Consider the following 27,656-nt stretch of genomic DNA (forward strand, 5'->3'; position numbering starts at 1 on the left):
TAGTGGGGCTCTAAATTTCCTTATTAACACCGATATCTTGTCATATAGAAAGACCAGAGATGATCATAGGTCTCATTGTATGCTGTGAAAACGGAAACCCAATTAGTGACGCAGATTATACATTTCTACTCTTTTGCACACACACACACACACACCTTGTCTCATGAGCTTTGCTTTTGTTCTTGTGTCAGATCTCCAAAACCCAGCTCTGCTGTACTAGAAGGGTGTGTATGTTTGAAAGAAGGTTCTTAAATGTTACACAGGCATCATATTTCTGTTACGCATCTCCTTCTTTTGTGACCCCAAAATATTTTGATTACTGTGCCATTCTTTGTAATGTAACAATACACAGTATATTGATCTACTATTCAGTTTCAACATCATAAGCCATGCAAAGGTTGAGAATAATTATCTAATAATTAAGTCACTCTATACATTTTATAATTTCATTCAGCAAAGTATATCCAAAATTAATCATGCAATAAAAAAAATATAGACCAATTGTAGCAAAATGTCGATTTATTATGAAAAACATTCACAGAAGATTTAGTTTTGCAGTACAAATGTTTGTCAAGTGCGATCAAATGAGCTCGATGGTGATTGGCTGGCTGGTCACACTCCTACTTTGGACCCTTTCCCGCCCAATCATAACACATCACAGAACAAACAAACAAAGAAATGCCTCTCACATTGCAACCAACAGATTTAGTTGGTAAAAATAGTTCAGAAAACCACCGAAGTGATGTAAAACACGTTACCTGTGGCAGGTGTCTAAATACATGGTGCCACAGTGTCACAGAATTCTTTGAAGTCCCTTTGCATGAAGTCTTCACTTTGCATCATATCGTCTTCAGATGGGAAATACTGCATGCTTTCCTCTTGATTGAAGCTGAAGATGGAAAACGGCTGGCATTGGTTCATCTGTCGAGCGTAAAATGTGGGTGGCGAAGGCAGATCTGGACTGTCCAGAAGTGCGCCTCTAGCGTTCTCCAGAACGCCCAGGTACGAGTCCATATCCGCAAAGTCCATTTCGCAGTCGGACCAGCTGTCGGTGCCAACAGAGTCCGATCGCATATGCATCATCTGGTATTTTTCATGCATGAGGAACTGGTTGGTGTTCCTGGGCGCTCTCATGCCAGGCGCTCGGTTGCCTTGAACGTTGGCAGGACGCAATGAAACCAGAGTGCCAGACCACCGAGACAATCTTGCTCGATTTCTGCGCACTTCTGGATAGTGCGCCCTTCTCCCTGGCCTCCTTCCCCATTTTTGCCACTTCTGTTTAGCGCCACCGTTGGTTTTCCTTGACGCGCTCTTGGGTTTCTCCGTCTCCTTGATGGAGTGTCTATTGCTGTAGACCTCCCATTGGCATATCATGCCCCTTCCGCACATTTTCTCAGGGTCTAGCATCAGCTGTAGTGCGCTCTCACATAATCTGGAGGGCAACAAAGGCTGTTTCTTCTCCTCGCTTAAGGGTTTTGGTTACTCGTGCCTCTGTACACGATTCACCCCCTCGGTCGTCTACCTTTTTACAATCTTTTCCGATTTTTTCTTTGTCACTGGCTTTAGATGGCACATAGCCTGGCGCAGTGACCTCTGTATAGGCAGCTTGACGCGCGTGTGGCTCTGATCTGAGACCAGTCACACCCCTCCTAAGCTTTTCCGAGTAAGCAGTGTCTTTTTTGCTTCAGATTAAAAGCAGAATCGCTGCCTAAATGTCTGAGGAGTGGAAAAATATGTTTGTAGTTCGTTTTACTTTGGATAAGTGCCAACAAACTACGTTTTCTCTCCGTCTCAGACTAGCGTCGGCCTCAGAATGACAGTTGACATCTACAGAAACCCGCGTCAAGTGGGGTATTTATAGTGTTGGGGCGTCTCAAACTGCTTCGAAGGGATAGGGGTGTTTCATTCTTTCTAGAGGTGAAATATTTAAAATATGACTAAAGCATTATGTAACAACATCATGTATTTACTAATTTAAATTTATATTTGTTATACTTTAGGACAGAAAATCTCCTTTTACCTGAGGATCAACGAAAACGCCGTTTTTTCGTATTCCACAAACTCGACCCCTCCGAGAGCAGAATGGTTTGTTCCATGTCCTCTTCGAAGCTGCTGTTCCAGGATCAGTTTTTCAGCCATAATCCGCGTCTCTTTCATATATGGTCACGAAAGCACAACTGCCCTTGGATCAGCTGAGAGTCGCCACCACGACAAAGAGCGTGAGTACGTGATAGATGTGAGGACAACAAACTAATGGCTGTTCCGTGAACGGTTGTTATCTAGTTGTCGATTTGTTTATTTCTCAGTTGTTTTAGGCTTATACGGACACGCACGCTCGATTACCTTATTAAGATATGAAATGCACTATAAATGTATACAAACTCAATCTCTGTTTATTTATGCATATATGACTAAGATTTTCCGTCGATGTGGCATTTGTTTAATCAAGTCTAAAAGCGTGAACCGCATGAACGATTATTATTTCAGCGGAGACACACGCAAACAATAAAAATGCTTATTTATGACATAACAGCATAAACACACCTGTCATTGTGTGCTGGAAGAAATTACACTATTTCCATGCAACCAGCCTCGAAAACCCCTTGAATAACAATTAAAGTGGTATGTGTTCCTTAAACATTAGCAATGAGTTGCACTGCTTTTCTGTATGAAACAACGAGATTAAAGAACCGTGTCAATTTAAAAGATGGTTGCCTTCATAAAACAGCCTGACTTGAATAAATGAACGAGTGAATGCATTTAATAGGCTTTCACGTGTAGCAGGAAAGTAGTGAGGAATGAATTAACTCCAGCATAGATAGATAGAGAGATAGAGAGAGCGAGATAGATAGAGAGATAGGAGAGAGAGAGAGATTCTACAGTAAGGTCAGATATGAGCTGAGCTCCTGAAAAATTTAGAAGAAATTGAGATAATAATTTTAAAATATCTTCAAAAAGTAGTAGATTCAACACAAAACAACATCTAGACGAATCTTTTGTTGAATTTTGGATTTTTGGACTTTTTTTTTTTTTAAACCGCACTTGAATCTGAGGGAAGTTCAGGAGAAGCAAATCACAGCTAATCACAGGATAACTTATTCAGAATAAGATATTCTTGTTGGAAAAGATAACATCAAACAACAAAAAACAACAACAACTAAGAGAAAAACCTTACAGAAGAAGAAAGATAAAGACATTTTAAATAAGACTGCTATTTCATAGCTCTCTGTGAGCTTTTACTTAGAAGAACAACACAGGGAGACATTTTGGACACAACTGGACAATTGAATCAGTATAAGATATTTTTTCCTACGTTTTGACTTATTTTTCATTTTTAATAACTTTGTATCCTGACCAAGACAAAAATAAACAAAACACTGGCAGTTAATTCAGTTGATTGTTTACATTCTAAATCAAGCATGGCCAGTGCAGCATCTTGGCCCCGCCCCTTCTTCCCTGAGAAGAGTTCTGAAGCCTCCAACCAAAACTTTAGGCCTAAACAACCCCCATATGTGGAGGCACTGCACTATCCCAAAGATGTCACAAATGAGACAGCACGGAAAGTCTACAAAAACAAAAGACTGACTGACAACCCAGAAACACTTTTTGCAGACCTACATAAAGATGGCAGCATAAGTAACCTGATATTCTACACCAACAAGCCCTATATGGCACAAGGCCATCCTTACACACTACTCCTCTGCTGAAAGAAAAGGCATCTGTGGGGGTTTCCAGCTAAAAATAAGAAACGAGGAAGACACAACTACCACCAACGTTAATATCTACAAAACAACGGGTATAGTGGTGGTAAAGAGCATCAATGGACTCTTCGAACAAGACTTCTTCTGCATCAAAGACAGAGCACAGAAAGAGACCATAACCAGCGACCAACTAATCACTCCTGAGGATTCAGTCTCCCACACCATCCACACAAATGAGGATCAGACAGAACAGAGAGACCCTTCGAGCATAAACCAGACCAAAGGCCCCCATTCACACTGCTATTGCACTGACATGAGGGAGAGGTTCACAGAGCTAGAGGGAGAAATGGTACAGCTCAAGGAGATGATCTTTTCCTTGCAAAAAGTGGAGACAACAGACCAGACCAGCAACAGCCCCACAGCCAAGCACAGAGAAAGGGACAGCCTCAGGAGAGAGCTGTCTATACTGCAGACTGAGGTGAAGGAACTCCAGCAGGTGAGAGAAGGGTTAAGGGCCCAGCTGGAGACACTGGAAACACAGTTCTTACAACAGACTGAGATACACAGGACACAACTAACAGCAATGAGGATGGAAATAAGAGAACTGAGGCTGGACAGAGGAGCACAGCACAGCGAGTTCAGCTCATCAGAGGAACCGGTGGAGCAGGACACCCCTCACCCTGATCACAGCTCCCAAACAACAGAGATTCAGCACAGCCAGAATCCTCCTCTCCCATCAGACACTTCCCTCACATCACACTCAGACGACCCCTCCACACCAACAGAAGGAACGCTAAAACCAGAAGTCGCTCTTTTAATTGATTCAAATGGGAAATTTATTGATGAAAAGAAACTCTTTCCCAAACACAGAGTGACCAAATTCTGGTGTCCAAACACTCAGAGCGCACTCAAATCGCTAAGTGTAGACAAACTGGGATCCCCAAGCCATATAATAATCCACACCGGCACAAACGACCTGAGAGCCAAACAGGAGAGGGTGGCTACATCATTACAAGCAGTGATTGGAAAAGGCCTCAACCACCTTCCAAAATGCTAAAATTATCATCTCCACACTGCTCCCCCGAAAAGACTTCCATCCTGACACTATCCAGCGGGTGAATGCCAACCTCTCCCGTGCCTGTGCGCTTAAACCCAATGTGCACCTGGCACACCACCCCACCCTGGACTTCACATGCCTCTACGACCATGTCCATCTGTACAAAACAGCTGTTCCTGTCTTCGCCAGGACCCTCAAAGATGTTGCCCTAAATCGGAACCGCAACAGCACCCCCAGGAGCAACAGAGTCCAACAACCTCCACCCAGACCTGTAAGAAAGCACAGTGTACCCCCAGAGAGAACATCCAGAAGACAACAGCACTCTCACATGCTAAGACCATCCCAGCCAACACCTGAGCATCTTCTCCCAGCCCTCACATCCTCACATTCAGTGAATCAGGCCAGACCAAAGCCACTCCTGCCAACCCCCTACCCCCCTCATACACAGCAGGCCCCTGGCAGTCACAGCTATGCTCAGATTGTGAGCAGAAAACCCACAACAGCACCAGTGCAAGCCACAACAACAGAGCTAAGAAACATCCGTCAGATGCTCAACCTCATCTGCTCACACCTACTGTCATAGGTCAAAACTTATCAACAAAACTAAGACCCTATGAACAACAAAGCATTTATAATATCAAGTTGGAATATTCAAGGCCTGACATCTACCTTTGGCCTCAAAAGCAGAAACACAGATTTCAACTCAGAAATAAAAAATAGAAAACAATCAGGAACAAAATGCAATGTGCGAAAAACTAAGGGTTTTAGAGTCGACCATCAAAGACTACCAGAACCCTTTAGACTCTCCAATTACACTAGCTGAACTATTAGACAAAATACAAACCCTGAAAACCCAAAAAGCCTGTGGTGTCGATGGCATCCTAAATGAAATGATAAAATACACGGAGCACAAATTCAAATTAGCCATCCTCAAGCTCTTCAATATCATACTTAGTTCAGGTATATTCCCAAACATTTGGAACAAAGGCCTAATCACCCCAATCCATAAAAACGGAGACAGATTTGACCCCAATAACTACCGTGGCATATGTGTAAACAGCAACCTAGGTAAACTTTTCTGCAACATCCTAAACAGCAGACTAGCCCACATTCTTAGAGACAGAAATGTCATGAGCAAGTGTCAAATTGGCTTCCAACCAAAATATTGCACATCAGACCATATATATACTCTCCATACCTTAATCCATAAGCAAATCAACCAAAACAAAAGCACAATTTTCTCATGCTTTATTGACTTCAAAAAAGCTTTTGACTCCATTTGGCATGAAGGTCTTTTTCTTCAATTAATTCAGTGTGGCATCGGAGGAAAAACATATGACATCATCAAATCAATGTACAAAAACAACAAATTTGCGGTTAAGATTGGTAACAAACACACATAATTCCTCCCTCAGTGTCGTGGAGTGAGACAGGGCTGCAGCTTAAATCCTACACTGTTCAATATATACATAAATGAGTTAGCCAGGGCTCTGGATCAGTCTGCAGCACACGGTCTTACTCTACTAGACACTGAAGTCAAATGCCTCCTGTTTGCTGATGATCTGGTGCTGCTGTCTCCCACTAAAGAGGGTCTACAGCAGCATCTAGACCTCCTGCACAGCTTCTGTCAGTCATGGGCCCTGTCAGTTAACCCCAAAAAGACAAAAATAATGATTTTCAGAAAAAGACCCAGCAACCAAGACCAACATCATAGTTTTAAATTAGACAACATGCTCCTTGAGCACACGCAGAACTACACTTATCTTGGCATAAATATTAACAACACAGAGAATTTTAACAAAGCTGTGAACGACCTGAGAGACAAGGCACGGAGAGCTTTTTACGCTATTAAGAGAAATATCAAAATTGACATCCCAATCAGAATCTGGATAAAAATAATCAAATCAGTAATAGAACCCATCGCACTCTACGGGTGTGAAGTCTGGGGCCCACTCACAAACCAAGAGTTCACTAAATGGGACAAACACCCAATAGAGACTCTGCAGACCGAACTATGCAAAGTTTTGCTCCAAGTACAGCGCAAAACACCAAATAATGCCTGCAGAGCAGAATTAGGATTATACCCACTTATAATCACAATTCAAAAAAGGGCCATTAAATTCCATGCCCACCTAAAAAATAGTGATAAACAGACCCTCCATCACAAAGCCCTGAACTACCAAGAGCTGACACCAGAAAGAAACGCCCTCAGCCAATTGATCTTAGAGCTGACTACACAAACCACAACATGTCTGACTGAGAATAAAAACTTAGCCAGACCAAACCAAATAATTAAAACACAAAAAGAAAAATACCTACAACATTGGAGAGACGCAACAGCCCTACAAAGTAAACTGGAATGCTATTTGGCCCTAAATAGAGAATATGAATTGGCAGGATACCTGAGTACAGTGAGTGACCCTAAACTGAGAAAAGTCCTGAACATGTACAGACTCAGTCAACACAATCTCACCATAGAGACCGGCAGACACAGACAGACCTGGCTACCAAAAGAAGACCGGCTGTGTCCCCACTGCACAGGAAATGAAGTGGAAACAGAACTGCATTTCCTGACATCCTGCCCTAAATATGCACAAATTAGGGACACTTTCTATCCCCATTTCACAACTCACCACAAAGACTTCCTTCAGAAACCAAATATGGACAAACTCCCATACCTGCTAGGAGAAAGCCCAGCAAGCTCAAACCTGGCCGCCAGGTATGTGAGGTCCTGTCACGACCAAAGAGCCTCCAGCGGGACAGAACTACCAACACACTCACTATATGCCTAGAGGCTCTTCTATAAAAAAAATATTATTATTTTTATTTTTTATTTATTTATTTTATTTTTTATTGTATAGTGTTATTAAAGCTTTGGCAATGTAAAGATTTCTTTCACCATGCCAATAAAGCTATTTGAATCTTGAATCGTGACTCTTGAGATAGAGAGAGCGAGATAGATAGATAGAGAGAGAGAGAGAGACACAGACAGACAGACATTGTTACAGTTTGTATGTTACCATTTGTGTTTTTTGTGATTATTTATTTAGGTTTTATTTATTTTGTTAATGTATAATTAGTTACAATCTATTACTTGTCTCTGAAGCCCCTAGAGGTTAATTGTGAAATTGCAAGGGTTTCGTGGGATTGTGATAAAAGACTGACATTTCCCTATGTTCTGTATACGTATGTATTTTGTGAATATGTATTTGTATATGTGTATCTAAAAATATTTTTTATTAATCTATTGTATTATGTTATTCAAATCTATCAAGTATTGCTTTAGGATATCCAACACAAAAAAGCAATATATATATATATATATATATATATATATATATATATATATATATATATATATATATATATATATATTGCTTATATATATATATATATATATATATATATATATATATATTGCTTATATATATATATAAGCTAGGACACCGGCAAAGGTTATAAGTATCAGTATCGCTTTTTATTTTATTTATTTATTTTTTCCCTTTTTATGTTTACTATTGAAATGTTGTTATATGCATTTGCCAATTTTATTTCATTTCTGTATTTTCTTAAATGGGTGTGTATGGAGTATTTACAGAATGTTAACTTTTAGTTTTAGTTACTTTTTCTTATTTGTAAGTCGCTTTGGATAAAAGCATCTGCTAAATGACTAAAAGTAAAAGTAAAGTATATACACACACACATACACACACACACACACACACACACACACACACACAGGTGCATCTCAAAAAAATTGAATATTGTGAATTTTTTTTTTTGTAACATTTCAAAAAGTGAAACTTTCATATATTTTAGATTCATTATATGTAAAGTAAAACATTTCAAAAGTGTTTTATTTTAATTTTGATGATTAGAGCTTACAGCTCATGAAATATTAGTATCTCAAAATATTAGAATATTTACATTGGAGTTTAATTAAATGATCATCCCTACAGTATGAATTCTGGGTATCTCTTATTCTTTGAAACCAAAATAATGGGGAAGACTGCTGCCTTGGCAATGGTCCAGAAGACAATCACTGACACCCTCCACAAAGAGGGTAAGTCACAGAAGGTCATTACTCACAGGGGTGGGTGTTCACAGAGTGCTGTATCAAAGCATATTAAATGCAAAGTTGACTGGAAGGAAGAATTTGGGTAGGAAAAGGTGCACAAGCAACAGGGATGACTGCAAGCTTGAGAATACTGTCAAGCAAAGCTGATTCAAACACTTGTGAGAGCTTCACAAGGAGTGAACTGAAGCTGGAGTCAGTGCATCAAGAATCACCACGCTCAGACGTCTTCAGTCCAGAACTGGACTGTTGCTCAGTGGTCCAAAGTCATCTTTTCAGATAAAAGTAAATTTTGCATTTCATTTGGAAATCAAGGTCTGGAATCTGGAGGAAGACTGGAGAGGCACAGAATCCAAGCTGCTTGAAGTCCATTGTGAAGTTTCTGAAGTCAGCGATGATTTGGGGTGCCATGACGTCTGCTGGTGTTGGTCCATTGTGTTTTATCAAGTCCAAAGTCAATGCAGCCGTCTACCAGGAGAGTTTGGAGCACTTCATGCTTCCATCTGCTGACAAGCTTTATGGAGATGCTGATTTCCTTTTCCAGTAGGACTTTAGCATCTGCCCACAGTGCCAAAACCACTTCCAAGTGCTTTGCTGACCATGTTTTACTGTGCTTGATTGGCCACCCAACATGCCTGACCTGAACCCCATATGGAATCTATGAGATCGTTTCAAGAGAAAGATGAGAAACAGTCGATCCAACAATCCAGATGAGCTGAAGGCTCAATAGTGCCTCAGCAGAGCCACAGGCTGATCGCTTCCATGCCACACATCACTGATGCTAAAGGAGCCCCGACCAAGTATTGAGTGCATAAATGAACATACTTTAAAGAACTTGAACTTTTCTGTTTTGCAAATCCTTTTTTTGATTGATCTTAGGAAATATTCTAATATTTTGAGTTTTTGACTTTCATGAGCTGTAAGCTCAAATCATCAAAACTAAAACAAAAAACTTTTGAAATGTTTTACTTTACATGTAATGAATCTAGAATGTATGAACATATAAGTGAAATAAAATAAAACATTTTAAACTCAAATGTAAAATTTTTCACGATATTCTAATTTTTTTAGATGCACCTATATATATATATATATATATATATATATATATATATACATATATACAAAAGTATGTGAATCTTTGTTTTCAGTATTTGCTGTGACCCCCTTTTGCAGCAATAACTACAGGTAAATATTTCTTGTAAATGCTGATCAGTCCTGCACAATAACATGTAGGAGTTTTAGCCCATTCCTCAGTACAGAACCGCTTCAACTCTGTGATGTTGGGTTTCCTCCTATGAACTGCTTGCTTCAAGTCCTTCCACAACATTTCAATTGGATTAAAGTCCGGACTTTGACTCAGCCATTCCAAAACATTAACTTTATTCTTCTTTAACCATTCTTTGGTGGAATGACTTGTGTGCTTGGGGTCGTTGTATTGATGCATGACCCAATTTTCTTGAGACTGTTTTCCTTTAGAAATTGCTGGTATAATTCAGAATCCATAGTTCCAGCAGGCTGTCCTGGCCCAGATGCAGCAAAAGAGGCCCAAACAATGATACTACCACCACCATGTTTCATAGATGGAATAAGATTCTTATGCTGGAATGCAGTGTGTTCTTTTCTCCAAACATAACGCTTCTCATTTAAACTAAAAAGTTATATTTTGGTCTCATAAATGTCCACAGAACATTTCTCCAGTAGCCCTCTGGCTTGTGCACATGATCTTTAGCAAACTGCAGATAGGCAGCAATTTTTTTTGGAGAGCAGTGGCTTTCTCCTTGCAACTCTGTCATGCACAGCATGGTTGCTCAATGTTCTCCTGATGATGGATTCATGAACATTAATATTAGCCAATGTGAGAAAGGCGTTTAGTTGCTTAAAAGTTACCCTGGGGTCCTTGCAGCCTTGTGGACTATTACAAATCTTGCTTTTAGAGTGATCTTTGTTAGTCGACCATTCGTGTGGAGGGTAACAGTGGTCTTGAATGTCCTCCATTTGTCCACAATCTGTCTGACTGTGGATTTGTGGAGTCCAACCTCTTTAGAGGTGGTTTTGTAACCTTTTTCCATCCTGATGATCAACAGCAACTCTTTTTTTAAATCTCCTTTGTTCATGACATGATTCACTTCCACAAACATGATCAGACTTTGCTAGATCCCTGTTCTTTAAATAAAACAGGGCACACGCCTACATCTCCCTCTCGCCCAAAACACAATAGAAAATGTGATGGATTTAATGGTTATAATGGGAATTGTATTGGTTTTAATGGAAACTATAATGGTGTCTACTGGTATGTGATGGATTCTATTGGTGGGATGTTAAATCCTATTGGGAAAATGCCCAAAACAAAAAACAAAAAGGAATTTTGTAATGGTTTTACTTGAAAAAGCTAATGGTTTATAATGGTATATTAATGGAAACCATTAGAATTTATGTGATGGTTTCTATTGGGCTTCTATAGTTTTTTTAAGCAGGGCTGATAGTCTGTGACTGAAAACACATAGACTCTAATTTCATCTTCAAATTAACTTCTAATCCTAGAGACTCACATACTTTTGTCAATATTTTGTCAAATATTTTTTTCTCATTTGTTTGATTGGGTTCTCTTTGTCTACTTTCTGGACTTGAGCAAAAATCTGATGTTGTTTTGGGTCATACTTTTGCAGAAATATAGAAAATTCTAAAGGGTTCACAAACTTTCAAGCAGCACTGTATACAGTATATATATATATATATACTGAAAGATTAGACCATTACATGAAATATCAGTGGGTACCTCATAAAGTAAATTGGGTAATCTCACTTAATTCACCCTAATTTAGATCACTGAAGTGATAGTGTTGATATCTATGTATTTCATTGGGTCGGCAGGGGGTGATAAAGCTCTCTCTCTGTGTGAGCGCCGCGGTGCCTGAGAAATACGAGAAGGCGGTGCTTCGCTCCCGTTAAACCACAACAAAGATGGAGGCGCTACATGACAGCTAGGTTTGCATTTTTCATGGCGACGCGCTCAAACTCGCGCTGAAGGGAAGATGGACGCGCCGCATCTACCGGAGCCGAGCGCGGAGAAACGCGTCCGTATCGTCGGATCCGAGCTGGTGGAGAATTACACGGTCAGTTTGAAGTGGTTCATTTGGGTCGCTTTGTCGGTGCATATTCATATTCGTCATACCAGTTTTTGAATATATTGATGAAAATGATTAATATTGTTAGTTTTGGTGGTTGAAATGCATTTAGTTGATTAGTTGTGTAACCTTTAAGATAAAGTAGACGTTTTTAATAAAGCATGTGTGTTGCATAAGAGTGAACGTTTGTTAATGAAAAATAAGGGAATTATGTATCGATGTTTAAAGGAATGCCGTGTTTAATTGTTAATAATTAATAATAATGATAATATTAAAAGCGGTTAATACAGTGACATAGGTCACTTTAATTATTTGCATGCTTATTTGCATAATGCACAATATGAGTTATTGTGTTTATAACAAAGTGGAGAGGTGTTTGTTGAGCAATATTAGTGAATAAATCCATATTGATTATAAAAAAACTAATTGGTTTTTAAACAAAAATGTGTTTTTCAGGTTTACATCATAGAGGTGAATGTTGGAGATCACAGTTGGACCGTGAAGCATCGATACAGCGACTTTCACGATTTGCATGAAAAAGTGAGTTACATCACCTAAAACAACAGATCAGACCACAGATATTGACATTTTGTTCACGGTTCAGAGCGAGTGACTGATCAAACTGATGAAATGTTGTTGACTTCAGCTCACTGTGGAGAAGAAGATCGATAAACATCTGTTGCCGCCCAAGAAGATCATCGGCAAAAACTCCAAAAGCCTCGTGGAGAAGCGACAAAAGGAGCTGGAGATTTATCTCCAAACGCTCCTGAGCAGATTGCCTGCATCGACCCCCAAAATCCTGTCTAACTTCTTACTCTTTCACTTATATGTAAGTTTTTATGTGCTTTGTGTTTGATAAGAAGCAGAAGATTCCTCTGCTTTATATCTGTCACATGCTGGTTAAATGTTAACCGGAGTTTGAGTGTAATTCATCCAAAGGAGTTGCATGCAACTCTTGCTCTGTTGATTGCTTTCATCCTGTGAAGATGAATTGTGTTGCACTGCATTCTCTCATCTCACTCGTATAAGTGGTTCTAGGAACAGCAGGGCCTGTTATCTGGCCGTAAGCAATGTTTTCGGGCTGACAGTAATTGTATTGATATTGATCTCTGAAAGGCTTTTGTCTGGAATAGGCATATGACCGGACTGAGTTGTTTTGGAGAGCTGAAGTGCTTTATGTTTATGCATTTGTCCTTGATTAGCTTTTTTTGTTGAATTTGTGCACATCAACATGCATTAGAGCTCAGAATATGTAGAAAGAAAAACAGGATATCATGAGGAGGTATTTCTGCATTTCTCGTGAGATCTTTCAGGAAATTAGTTGAAGAAACACCAGGAGTAGTTCCAAAATAAAGATTTTCAGAAAATGCCCAGATATAGATGAGTTTGTTCCTTCCTCGAAACAGATTTGGAGAAATTTAGCATTGCATCACTTGCTCACCAATGGATGTGAATGGGTGCCGTCAGAATGAGAGTCCAAAGAGCTTATTAAGAAAACACCAGTCCATCAGTTAACATCTTGTGAAGAGAAAAGCTGCATGTTCGTATGAAACAAATCCATCAAGACGTTTTTCAAACATTGCTTCTGTCCAAAATGTGAGTCCTCTATCCATAATGTTGCTTTCTCCAGTGAAAAAGTCGTCTTATCTGAATCAGGAGAGAAATATGCACAGATGAAGCACTGTTTGCAAGCCAAAACGGTCCTAAACAAATATGTTGTGTGGAATGTTGTGAGCTGTTTGGACTCTCATTCTGACGGCACCCATTCACATCCATTGGTGAGCAAGTGATGCAATGCTCAGTTTCCCCAAATCTGTTCTGATGTGGAAATAAAATCATCTACAACTTGTATTGCCTGAGGGCGTGTTCATTTTCAGTAAATTTTCATTGTTGGGTGAACAGTTCCTTACAGGATGTCATGAGGAAATCAGAGCGAGTTCTGCATTCCCCTGATACAATCTCTCAGGAAATGAGTTGACGAAGCACCTGCAGATCATTAAACTCATTCCAGTTTCGGCTGGTGCTGTTTTTGCAGTTTAGTCGATGAACAAGGCCACTGCTTATAACTTGTGAATGTTTAAAATGAGCAAATGTAATAGTCGAATAAGGTTTGTTGTGAGAGTTTCCATCTTTGACTTGAATTTTATTATTTTCAGGAAATCAATGGAATTGCTGCTGCCCTGGCTGAAGAGCTCTTTCATAAGGGTCTGTTGTTGTTCATTCCTTGAGTTATTATATGCTTGAAACATTTAATGTATTGGCTGAATAACAATGAAATGGGCAGTATTATAAATCTATACTATTATAGTAATGCTCCAAATGAAACTTTAGCATGCTTAAATTGAAATCAGGCATCAAATATTTTAATGTAGAAAAGGTTCATAACTTGTGTTATTCACATTGGACTCCCAATGATATGTTAAAAAATTAATGCAAACCGATTATAAAATAACCCTAGATGCATTTTCTACAGTCCCCACGTTGAAATATTGACATGTACATAATTTTTTAATTTGCATAATACATAATATGAGCAGTTTTACACTTTGAGGTTGGTAAGATTTTATGTTTTTTTTTAGGAAATCAAACAAAGGCTGCATCGTTTCTATTGAAATTTAGCCTATTTAAAAATGCAATTCACTCCTGTGATGCAAAGCTGAATTTTGGGCATCATTACTCCAGTCTTCAGTGTCACATGATCCTTCAGAAATCATCCTAATAAGCTGATTTGCTGCTCAAGAAACATTTCTTATTATCAGTGTTGAAAATGGCTTAGAACTGCATCATTACATTTATTAACAGGATTCTTTAATGAACAGAAAGTGGAAAAAAACAACATTTATGTGAAATAGAAATATTTTGTAACATTATAAATGTCACTTTTAATCAGTTTAATGCATCCTCATTCAGATATTTTTATTTCTGTAATAAAATCTGTTTTGTATAACATTAAGATCTCTAAAATGTAGTAGTTCTGTCTTTTCCTCTAGGTGAGCAGTTGTTGGCTGTAGGCGAGGTGTTTCTCCTCAGGCCGCTCCAGTTGTACGCCGTCACACAGCAGCTGAAACTCGCCAAGCCAACCTGTGCCAACGGAGATGCCAAAGCCGACCTCGGACACATCCTGGATTTCACCTGCCGCCTCAAGTACCTCAAGGTTTGCGTCTGTCACTTTCCTAAAAGTCTTGAAATGCTAGTGCCAATATCAGTTTATGTATAAACAGGTTCACTGTTGTTATCTCAACTTCTAGATTCTCTATTGAAAATATAGTCGTGGAAATAGAAAAAAGTTGGAGAAAAAGTGTCAGAACTCTCATGTTTTAACCAGTGTTGACATTAAATCTTCACACTCAGATCCCCGGAATGAAAGCAGCTGTGGGGACGAGTAACATAGAGGAGAAGAACCTCCTGTTTGACCTGTCCATCTTTAAATCTCTGCTTCAGATCGAGGTGAAGAGACTCACGGTTTGCGTTTTGTGAGGGTCCGTGGAGGGCGAAGTTTCTAACACTTAATGTTCATTCTCAGATCAGTGATTGTGATGCCGGACAGATCAAAGGTCTGCCTTCCCTCAAGCCCGCACTGTCCACGCTCAGCATCCATCTTTCCGCCAGCAGCATGAAAGTACGCTATCTCACTTTGTTCGAAAATAACAGGTTTTTGAATCTCAAGAAATAAAAACGGATGGTTTTAGGGTCTGTTAAAAGGTTGCGACGTTTTAGTTTTTGCAAGTAAAAATTCTTAAAACTTCTAAACCATTTCACTGGTGCTGAAAGTCATTCGAATGACTATGTCTTCAATAGGAAATCTTAGTTCCTGAAGCGTCCGAATTTGCGCAGTGGGAACCTGAGGGTGTTGATACGGACTGTCCTGTGACGGCGATCATTCCCACGTGGAAGATGCTCACTACTTTGGACATGAGCCGAAACTTCATACGCTGCATCGATGAGTCTGTGGTGAGCCACAGTTGTACATTATATGAAATACATAGCAGTTTTCATTCATCTTTCCTTGTTGATTTTAAAAGTTGAGCTTTTCCTGATCTTTTTGGTACAGAAACTGATTCCTGAAGTCGAATTCCTTGATCTCAGCCATAATGAATTGTCTCTAGTGGAAAACCTTCAGGTGTGTTGTCTCTAGATAATTTCATAATATTATTTTTAAAGTGCAAAGAAGGTTTGACGTTTAGAATTTTCATGATTTCTTATTATTTTCACTGCAGCATTTGTACAACCTGGTTCATCTGGATCTGTCCTTCAACAAACTCACAGTGCTGGAGGGCGTTCACACTAAACTAGGGAATGTCAAGACTTTGAATCTGTCTGGGAATCAGCTGGAGACACTTTCCGGCCTCAGTAAACTTTACTCATTGGTTAACTTGGATTTAAGCAGGAACAGATTAGCACAGGTAGTTTATTACAGTGATTGCTTAGACATTACTTTCTTGACTCCAACGTAATTCTCTGTCTTTTGGGGTTTTTTTGTAGCTGGATGAAATTAAACATATTGGCACTCTTCCCTGTCTGGAGAAACTGTCTCTGGCTGGTAACCCCATGTGCATCATCCCGGATTACAGGACTAAAATTCTGGCCCAGTTCTGTGACCGGGCCTCTGAGGTATAGAGCTTTTCATCGAAGGTTTGGTCTGTTTGCTGCACAGTTTTGCAGTATTATTAAACCAAGAAGAAAAAAAGAGTGCCAAAATAAACAAATAATTCAATTTATTCATGATTAATTTTTGTCCGAAATTTTCTGGGTTTGTTTCTAATTGATATATATAAAAGTATAATGTTTGTCATGCAGGTGTGTTTGGATGGGACAACCACCACAGAAAAAGAGCTTGACACAGTGGAGGTGCTAAAAGCCATTCAGAAAGCAAAAGAGGCCAAAGACCGAATGGCAAACAGTGAGAAAAAGGTATTTTGAATATTTTATATTTGTTTAAATTGTTTTAAAGGATCATTTTGTTCTATTATCATTATTATTATTATTATTAACAGTGTTATTATTATAATTATTAATTATAATTATTACTATGAACATTTATTATTATTCATTTTTATTATTTGTCTGTTTGGCTTTTGCTTAGAAGGAATTAAAGAAATGAAATGACGTAAAGTCGGTTGACAATGGAAACAAATTTACATAAAAGCCCCGTTGAATGAAAAGTTATGTAAGAGGTTCTAATTCAGTCTGTTTTATCTGGCAGGTTACTGTTTTTCTGAGTAATGTGATTACATTTGTGATGTATTTATAGTGTTTTAAAGGAGTGTGCTGATGGCTTTCTTTGAATTCATTGTGACAGTTTTTTAGGTGCGAATCGACCTAAACCTTGATATCCAGACATGAGAAATCAACAAAAAGATGATTCATGATCTGGCTTTATATGCTCACATTGATGCATCGGCGTGTCTGCATCTATTACATAACACAAATTTTCCAGTGCCGTCAAAGACACGAGTTGTGGCGCCACCTCCTGGTCAGACTCTGATTGTGACTGGATATCAACGACACTTCACATATCTGCAGTCATGCTTTGTTAAATAAATGTGATTTTGCATTGTTAAAATATGCATATGCTATTGTAATATTATTATATATCTTTAACACTGCAGTGCACTCAAGACTCTGAATTACCATAATTACTATGACTGAAAAATACTACATCAATAGAGCTGTTCAGTTTTGAGTTTAAGGAATTTTATTTATTCGTTGTTGATTTAAATTCAATTAAAATATTATTTAAGTAATTTTCTTTAAATTTAATTTTAGAATCAAGAAAGCATATCAGGCAGAAGCATCTATAATAAAACAGCATGTAAAATGGTTGCAAATATAATAAGTTATTAAATTAGACAAAATTGTAGTTATGGTAAAAACACGAATGCACTACTTTGCAAGTACTAACATCATGTCCTAACCAGGCATGATGTTTTGAGCATCAAGTAAGTGAAATTTTCCATTAAATCCACAGCCAATCAGCAGTAAATATGTGATGTTTTTTATAGAGAAGGATTTGGACCGATGAAATTTCAGTGTGGGTAGAAAAACTCTGATTAATATGGCGATTTATGGCTCGTCGTTCTGGTTTGGACATGTTATAAAATTTTAAATGAACAGTAAGACGTTTACGATCCCTCACACCCTTTACATTGACCTCCAGGGGTCTTGAATTAGTCACACTGTGTTTTTGGCTAAAGAGGAGCCTGATGTTATCGTTGTCAGGTGAGTGACATCCCAGGACAGGCTGCAGGCGGGCCACAGTCCTCTTCGTCCTCTCTCGTCGCGCCGCCCTCCTCTTCCTCCCCCTCTCTGTCTCGTTCCACCTGCTCCAGTCAAGGTAATCATGTATGTATCGCGCTACTGGGACGAGGGGGGGACACAAATGGAGAATTAAAAGTGAAGTGTGTTGTTTCAAACACTCCCATCTGTCACTGGTTGGATAAACAAATAGTCTTGGCTAAACTTGTTGTTTCTTCATATTAAGATGGGAGAGGAGAAAGTATTGTAAAAAAAAAAAATACACTTCACCTTTAAAATGAAAAAAAAAAGGCATGTCGTGATTAGATAATTAGCATGCTCTCTGTGTTGCCATCATGTGATTTTCTTTATGATTGTAAATGAATAATCAGCGTATTGAATCCTTTTCTTATGACAATCTGAAGCTATTGAATTTTTATTTCTTACAAAAAGACTTTGATGGTTTTCTTTGCACCGGTGATCTCTAAATCTTATTTTATTTACATTTCTGTTCAGTTACTCCTGCATACTGACTTATTGCAGCTCTGCAGCTCGTAATTGCGTTTCAGAGATTTGGTGCGTCAGTTTCTGCACTGCAGATGAAATAAATCAAGTTTCATCAGCATTCGTCAATGATTTTTCTCATATCTTTGCTTTGAATGAGTATAATGGGCATCCATTTCTTTCCTGTGCAGTGTCAAACTAGCTTTAACGTTGAATTTTGTGGTGGTTAATTTGCATGTGTTGCTCTAATAGTGATTGGGCCTGATTTATAAAGCATTTGATCTCCATATTTGTCTCTTGAGTGTTAGTTACTAAGCAACAGCCTCGGGTGCTTTGATAGACTTTACGTTTTTGCAAACAGCATAAAAATATTCAGTGTTACGCACTCTTAAAAATGTGATTTAAATAGCGTTTCTCAAAGAGTAATGGAATATTATTATACTCTATTGTAATCGTAATAATCTATACATCACTTTGTAATCTGTGCATTCCATTTCCATTATATATAAAACAGAACGCACACATTATATGGGATTGTATAGTGTTTAAGAGTGTAATTAATATACACGCATATGCATGGTGGGTGGTGGTGGTGGGGGTATGTAGTGCCTGACTCCAAACTTATTTTATTTTTTACCTTGATTCAACATGCATCAATATGTGGTAATTAAAATCAGATTTATTTTCTTCAAGCTGTTTCTTCAGCTGTTGCCAGTTGTTGTCTGTTAGTCTCTTGCCACCATCCTGACATTTGCATTGCTGCTACATCACCCAACATGGATACAGCATATCTTGCCTGAACAAACAAATCAGATCATAACCATTCATCTTGATGATCACCACATCGTATTGTGCTGTGTGAACTAGACTTTAATGACTAAAGAATGACTTTTTGCTTTCTATCTATCTCCCTTTCAGAAATAACTACTTGTAAAGAAAAAGCTTTTATTACCAAAGAAATATTAACTCCTGTGGATTCTACACTTACCCAGAGATGCAATGATGTTTACAGCTCAACCTGTGATGTCATTCCGCAGGTTGGTTTGTATTATAGCACAATTAATTAATTAGTATTTTAGTTTCAACAACAAACAAGAACACCGCACTAGTCCTTTTTTTTGCAGGTGGAAACTCAAATTGATTCCAGTTTGTCTTCGGAGGTCACCTTTGAAAGCAGGTTAGTTCTTATATTCTTGTTTTGTTTCTGCTATGCCGAAAAATACTTGTATCCAATAAATGTGGTTCCAATGAGTTGACCAAGCTGTTTTGTCTATGTTTATATCCTAAAGTAGAATACATTTTTGGCCTTATAACTTTTGATTGACTAAGGTAGTAATACAAATGTAGTTACTAAAACATTAAACTTCCAGTCTATGAAGAGTAAGTACAGGTGGTTGCTGGTGTTGAAGTGATTCCAAAGCTAAATCAAAAACGTTTCATTCCTTTTTAGCCCCTGTTGCTGTGAAGAGGAGTGGAAACCTTGGACCTCAAGTCTTTTAAATCTATTTGTACCTCCTTCCTTACTGTCCTACACTACCACCAACCAGGAGTTTACCAACCAGCTTTCTGCTCACATCAGCCAGGCTAATAGAGAAGAACCAACTCCGATAACTTGCAAAACCACATCTCTTGAAGGCACAGACCAAGGCAGTCCTCAGTCTGGAGATGGGTACTTTGAGATGACAATAGATGACACCAGTGAGATCACGGGTTGTTCCTCCTCGTCTACCATTCAGGAAAAGATGCCAGATGATGTGAAGAAGGAATCTGCAATTGATAATGTAAAAATGGTGGTTTGGTCTCTTTGCATCCGTGTTGGAGAAGGTTTGAGTCAGCGGCCATCTTGTTTGGTGGCAACAGACAGCTCGCTTGTGGTTTTCCACACAAGGTCAGAAGAACCAGTGAGTAACTTAGAAGAACTAATGGAGAACCTTGAGACAGACTTGGTTGTGCCGTACACCAACATTGAGACCTTTCAGTTTGATATTCCAGAGGTTTGTTTCTCCTTGAAGGTCAAGTCAAGCAATACGCAATGGTTCTTTTTCTCAGGCGCACAAAGTCTGAAGGAGATGCACTCTTGCATTGTTCCACATGTGGACCAAACTAATGAGCAAGTTTTGAACTCTTCTAACACTCAAGCGTTTATCCGACAGTTTCTGAACTCTTGGGACTTTGAGGAAAGTGAGGGCAGCATTAAAGGTGGACACTTGATCCATTTCCTTGATCTAGACTCATCTACCTCAGACAAGAATGTCGCAAACAACCCACAGTTTCCAAAGAACTCCGCGACCTTGGATGTATTATCCCAAATCGGCCTGTTTGAAAGCAGTCAGAACCAAACCTCCAATCCCATGATTCTATTCCTGACCTCTCGGCACCTCTGCATTCTCAAGGTAGACTTTGTCACTCTGGCATCCCGGGACCCTTTGGAAGCAAGTGCGATGCGGAGCTGCTCCAAAGTAACCCGTATCCCACTCTCATTCACACTTCTCCACCCAAAGCAGTGCTGTTCGTGTAGGGCTGTCTCAAACTCTCGGCGCTTCTATGATGAGCATGTTGTAGAACTGATGGCGGGTCAAGAATGTCTGACTGTTGTTTTTGCCCTTCCACAAGACAAGTTCACATTCCTGAGAGAGTTCACACAGCTTCGGTCCAATCTGAGGGAAATTAAGACCATTGCTCTCCAGCGCACCAAGAAAGGACACTTGAAAGTGCACAGTTGTCCCACTCCTGCTACAGCCATGGAAAGAATACCTACCAGCAGGTAATGGGGCTCAATAATTTATTTTCAAAGATTTGTATAGATGCCATTTTAGCTCCAGTCCTAAGCTGTAGACTGGAATGTATCTGAAATGTTTTAGGTTCAAACCTTGCAAAGGCTTTCAGCTTTTGTGCCTTTTAACAAGACACTTTCACAAAGAATATACTGGACTACATGTGGCTACAGTAGCTTTCTACTGGCAATAACTTCAGTGTCTGCCGGTTGGGGATTGGCACCACCATATTGTTTAAATTGCAGCTATAGCAGTTAGCATGAGAATTGTGAATAAATCTTAACCAGAAGTTCATTGGACTAAATAAGAAATCCTAGCTCAAATAGTCGATTTTAAGATTTTACTATATCCCTAACTAATCTTTCAATTCACCCTTCGCCGGGAGTATGACTGGCAGGTGATCTGACCAATCATAACGCCGAATCTTCCATTTTGTTTGACAAACAAACCAGGCCTGCGTTTCCCAAAAGCATCGTAAGCCTAAGTTGATCTTAGCTCCATTGGTTTCAATGGGTCTATGATGTACTACTTAAGCTTACAATGCTTTTGGGAAACGCAACCCTGATAGTTATTGCAACAAGTGGGGTGGGTCTTTGTGAATGGTCAACCTTATCCCTAATCCTTAGTTTACAGATGAACCATTTTTACTGGATGCCAAATGCAGCAGAGGAGACAAAATGCATCTACTAAATGACTACTAATTTTTTCTAAGGCAGTATTTGTTAATTAGCAAAACCTTAATGGTTCTTCTTAGCTGTTTTCACAGTAGATATACTGCACTGTTTTTTTTCCCACAGCGTCCCTCTGGAGGTGCCAAGGCCGCATCTGACCCTGTCTCTACTGTATCCATCCAAATCCTTCATTCAGCAGCTGATGGAAGACAACCAATGTCCCTCACACCTCTCGCTCTCCTCCTCATTACTCCTCATCTCGTCTCTCAAGGGAGACCAGCTCGTTCACTTCTTCCACGACAATATTGCAGAGGCAAGTCTATCGCACATTTTGCAGATTCTGATCCTACGAGGAAATTTCCTGGATGATTGTGCTGTAGAATGTTCCCTACGGAAGCAGTCTCTAGGGTTTTTCCTGTGGTTCTGTTCTTGTCATCACACTGTATTTTCCTCGATTTGTCCTTCTGGTCAACCCCTCTCTTCCTGTGTATGCTCTTGGCTCCTTTGCGTTTGTTTATTTACTTTGTGTTACATTTGGCCAGCTGCCTTGTTTTCGAGATGATTATCTGAATTCAATTCAATCAGTGTCTAGTTTTTACAGGATATCCTAGACTGAATTTAAACTGTAAACAAACACATTTGAAGTTTGTAACATGATCAGTAACCCTCACTAGAATCAGTAATGCTCTACACTTCATTTGAGGTGTTTATAGAGTATGTGGCTGTTTTCCTGGACATGCCCTGTATTATTCAAAACAATGAATTGCGTGGTTCAAGGTATCATTCATCTTCATAGCACAAAATGCATGGAAGATAGAATTCTTACCCTACATTTGAGCAATTGTAATCTTTGACTAAGCAAACACTGCTAAATAAACTGCAGTATTATGCAATGAAGAGACAGAACACTTAGGGTGTTTATCTCACCGTTTGCATGCAGATGGAGAATGAGGAGCTGAAACACATCCTGTGGACGTCGGTGCTCTTCTACAGATCTCCTGATGTGGAGACGAGTGCCTGTGTCCTGCTGTCCACCAAAGCCATCTACTTCATCCTGGACGATACGGCATCCTCACTCACCAACCAATCAAGTGGGCAAAAATTGACTTTACATTTGGAGTGACAATTGTATTCTAATCTGATCTTCAGCCATATTCAGTTTTGTTGTTCATTTGATATACTAATTTATATTTATTTACATATGCTATTCTATATTCTGTTCTAGTCAACAGTCTAGATAGAACATTAAAATCGATTCATTAAATTGATTGATCTTGCAGTGATGTGGACCTGGCACCCGTCCGAGCACAAGGACACTGATTTCCTCTTCTCCTTCTGCTTCACCCTAAAACTAAAAGACCTGCAGAGCGTCAATGTGGGCTTGTTCGATCAGTACTTCAGAGTCGTGGGTGAGTTTGTTTTGGCCAAGATCACTTCTGGTCAAATTTTCCATCCAAAATGAGTCAAAGATATATGTGATTGGTTGACATATTTATTAAGCTGACACCAATTGTAATCATCAGCTTAAAGGATTAGTTTGCTTCCGGAATAAAAAAATTCAAAATTTTCTAGAAATTTTATTCTGGGAGTGAACTAATCCTTTAAAGGGGTCATATGATGCGATTTCAAGTTTTCCTTTCTCTTTGGAGTGTTACAAGCTGTTTGTGCATAGATAAGATCCCTGAAGTGATATTCTTTATAAAAGTTAAGACTAAACCACGCCTACCTAAAACGGCTCATTCATACACGCCCCCACATGTCTACGTCACACCGCCCAAACTTATATGCAATGAAAGAAAGGGTCTCCATAACATGGTGCCAGGGTGTTTCGTTGTGATAGCGAAAGTACTTTGTTCGGGCTTCCAAAAGAGGACACAACTAGAATCAGTGGTTAAGTTGTATTTACAACACTGTTCCAGAACAGTTCAACCCAAATATTAGAGTGTGTGCAGGGCATTTTATGGAGGACTATATATTGAACCTGGAAGAGTAGCCTACAATGCTGGCTTGCTCAGAGGCTGTTTCTATAAAGTGGGGCAATTCCAACTTTGCAAGGACAGTCTGACGTTTCTGACTCACAGCCTGTAAGTACGTTTTCTTATTTAAAGAATTTGCCACTGATGATTCAAATGCAAGTTTTGAGCTGTGTAGAGTAGTGCTTGTTGTTTGTCGGTTCTCCGATCACAAATGCAGACATGGGAATGTTTACACGACGTAAAAAGACCGTATAAGTCATTATAATCAGTAATTATGTCCCCACTGGATGCAACAAATGCCTCGTTTATAATGGGTTTTATTGTTTTTGTGTCGTCCCGCCGGGACACAGCATCACAACACGGTAAGGGACGTAACATTTCCGTCTCACGCTTGAGGTATTCGGCCAATCACAATGCACTGGATAGCTGGCCAATCAGAGCACGCCTTGCTTCTCATAACGACGAGCTTTGTAAAAGTCAACGTGTTTCAGAAAGACGGGCCATAGAGGAGCAACAATATTGTACAGTATGTGGAAAATAATGTGTTTTTTGAACCTTAAACTGCATAAACACATTGCATTACACCAAATACACAAAATAATGTTCTTTTTAGCAACGTCATATGACCCCTTTAAAAAAAGGACTGCCAATATATATAATATACAGTGGTGGCCAAAATTATTAGAACACTAGTATTTTCACCAGCTGAAAAATGGTTTTAAGTCAGTTATTTCTATCTTTTGCTATAGTGTCAGTAGGAAATATCAGTTTACTTTTCCAAACATTCATTTCGCCATTAATTGTAATAATCCAGTGATATTTTTGTTTGCACAAGGAGTCTGAATCAGCCAGTGCTCCACACAGAGATCTGATCTGATCATCATCCAGTCTGTCTGGAATTACATGAAGAAACAGAACAAACTGAGACAGACTAAGAAGAGCTGTGGTAATGTCTCTTAGATGCTTCAAGAAACCTCCCTGCAAAGCTACAGTACTGTTAACAGTTTTTGGCACTTGTGTAAAAATGCTGTAAAATGAGGATGCTGTCAAAAATAATGTCATATATAGATTTTCTTTATCAATTAACATTTATTAACTAAATTAAATCAGCATTTGGTGTGAGCATCCTTTGTGATTTAAAGCAGATTTTGCACTAGGTGCACTTGCGCATAGTTTTTCATGTAGCTTTGCAGATAAGTCTCTTGAAGCATCTTGGAGACATTATCACAGTTCTTCTGGATTTAGTCTGTTTGTTTGTTTGTTTCTTCATGTCATTGAGATGAGATCTCTGTGTGGAGCACTAGCTGTTGTCAGACAAAAATCTCATTGTATCATTACAATTAATGGCAAAATGTAAACTGAAATTTCCTACTGACACACTACAGCAAAAGTAGTGTGAAAACTAAAACTAATTATTTTGGCCACCACTGTGAATAAGTGCATGCTGTTTAAATTTTCACAAGTCCATTTCGACATCAGAGTTTGTTTTGTGCAAAAGCTCCATGAATTCAACTCTGCTAAGGAACTAAATGGCATTTCATTGTGCTGCTTCTCTCTGGAGAAAATGTGAGATCACATTTTTGGCATTTGTTCACACCAGACAATTTTGTGCATGTTTGGTTATACAACCCAAAAGAGTTTCCAGTTGTAACTTCTTCTCTGAATTAATTGATGCTGCAATGAAACTGAGATTGAAAACACTCAAAGTTTAACCTTTCTTTTCAAAGGGCCCTCGGCTGATCACATCATTTCCTGTCTGACCCGTGACGGTTACGGCACACATCGGTTCCTGCAAGAGCTGATGATGGTTTTGTCCTTGCTGGAGAAAGTTCCCTCTCCTGAACCTTCTGAGCTGGATTTCTACTCGCAGTTTGGAAACAAAAGCACAGGTTTGACTATTTACACTGTGAATATTCAATATATCCCTCATGCTTACCTGAACATTTCATCTGGATGTTTAGCAAACTATTTTGTGATGTAAAAACTAGTTGTATGTCCTCATAAATCAGGTAAAATGGAGAACTACGAACTGGTCCATTCCAGCAAAGTGAAGTTTGTATATCCAAGCGAGGAAGAGATCGGAGACCTCACCTTCATCGTAGCGGAGAGGAAGACTCCTCAGGCACAGTCTCATTCCTTCAACATCCTTTTGTACGTACTGGTATTCCAGGTCCACATCGTTCCAGGCCAGACTGCTCAAAACCAGACTGTCCTACATCCCAAGACTCTTATACTTACCAGCACGGACGTCTTCCTCCTGGATGAAGACCACATCAGTTACCCGCTACCCGAATTTGCAAAAGAGCCTCCACAAAGAGACAAGTACCGCCTCATGGATGCCCGACGAATACGTGACCTGGACCGCGTGCTAATGGGCTACCAGACTTACCCACAAGCCCTCACGCTGGTGTTCGACGACGTCCCTGGACCGGATCTTTTGTGCCACCTTACCATGGACCATTTTGCAGAGAGTGATGGGAGGGGTGACAGAACGCAGGGGGTCGGAGGAGCCGAGGGGGAAGTGCAATGGTGTATTTTCGTACCGGGAGCGGACAGCAGAGAGCGGCTAATATCGCTCTTGGCTCGCCAGTGGGAGATGTTGTGTAGCCGAGAACTGCCGGTTGAGCTAACAGGCTGAAGTAGGGAAAAAAATGGAGAATTTGCAGTATTCACCTACATAGTATGATGAACATTTCTTTTTACGAACGTTTTTTACAGTTTTGAGACAATGCATCCTGGTAAGCTGTATTGTAGAGTCCACACGAGTGTAATATATATATTTTGTCTCAGGCTTCAAACATTTTTTGCTGCTTTTCAGACATATTTATCCACTGCTGTGTACAATCGGCCGTGCATCATGAAATGTGAAATGTCTGTTATACAGTTTTGTGCAGTTCAGTGCTATTTTAAGTCAATTTTTTGTTCTGTGGCAACAAAATGATTTTCAGATGGCTTTTAATGAAAGGAAAAAATATATTGTCTTTTGTTTTTTTTTTTATCTAAATGCAGTTTTAACGTGTTATTTCAATTTTAGAAAGCATTCCCGAAACTAATCTGTGCATTTATTTGTACAAATTTGTACAGATATTTAAACGGAAGACCACCGAGCACATGTTTACAGAACGCTTTTAACTTCATGAGATTATTCACCATGGGAATTCAGACTGATTATGCACTTTGAATTTTTAAAAATAAATGTGAGTAAATGTAAATGCTTTTTTTAATCCTTTTTTTTTTTCATTTAATGTCCAAATATTTTGTTTCATCCACAAAATGGAACAAAATGCTAAAGCCGAACATAACCCAACCAAAACAAAAGAAAAGGAAAAAAAGAACCAGAATGGAAAATCCAGTCTGGAAAAACTCCAAAACAAAATCTGGAGAGAGGTATATATTCAGGCTGTGAATATACAGTCAGGTCCATAAATATTGGGACATCGACACAATTCTAACATTTTTGGCTCTATACACCACCACAATGGATTTCAAATGAAACGAACAAGATGTGCTTTAACTGCAGACTGTCAGCTTTAATT

At 39.1% G+C, this 27,656-nt stretch overlaps 1 protein-coding gene across 3 annotated transcripts; it reads left to right on the top strand.

Moving 5' to 3' along the window:
* Positions 1–741: 741 nt before the first annotated feature.
* On the top strand, positions 742–27,429 carry nisch (nischarin). 3 transcript variants are annotated; one of them, XM_079425627.1, is made up of 23 exons: positions 742–1,002; positions 2,001–2,219; positions 11,708–11,949; positions 12,418–12,501; positions 12,608–12,790; positions 14,118–14,166; positions 14,952–15,115; positions 15,313–15,408; positions 15,485–15,580; positions 15,760–15,912; positions 16,013–16,081; positions 16,179–16,364; positions 16,444–16,572; positions 16,759–16,872; positions 18,181–18,295; positions 19,618–19,736; positions 19,824–19,876; positions 20,150–21,463; positions 22,271–22,457; positions 23,085–23,235; positions 23,425–23,553; positions 25,848–26,009; positions 26,130–27,429. In XM_079425627.1, exons 3-23 carry the CDS (start codon positions 11,869–11,871, stop codon positions 26,756–26,758), a joined length of 4,263 nt encoding a protein of 1,420 aa, XP_079281753.1. In that variant the 5' UTR covers positions 742–1,002; positions 2,001–2,219; positions 11,708–11,868; the 3' UTR covers positions 26,759–27,429. The 3 variants fall into 3 exon arrangements, 2 of the variants coding, with proteins under 2 accessions (XP_079281753.1, XP_079281752.1); XR_013784718.1 differs by lacking the exons at positions 742–1,002; positions 2,001–2,219 and having other exon boundaries at positions 11,752–11,949; positions 19,809–19,876; positions 23,425–23,546; XM_079425626.1 differs by lacking the exons at positions 742–1,002; positions 2,001–2,219 and having other exon boundaries at positions 11,755–11,949; positions 19,809–19,876.
* The last annotated feature ends 227 nt before the right edge of the window (positions 27,430–27,656 follow it).

This window comes from Barbus barbus (assembly GCF_936440315.1).
Source record: "Barbus barbus genome assembly, chromosome: 9".
Lineage (NCBI taxonomy): Eukaryota > Metazoa > Chordata > Actinopteri > Cypriniformes > Cyprinidae > Barbus > Barbus barbus.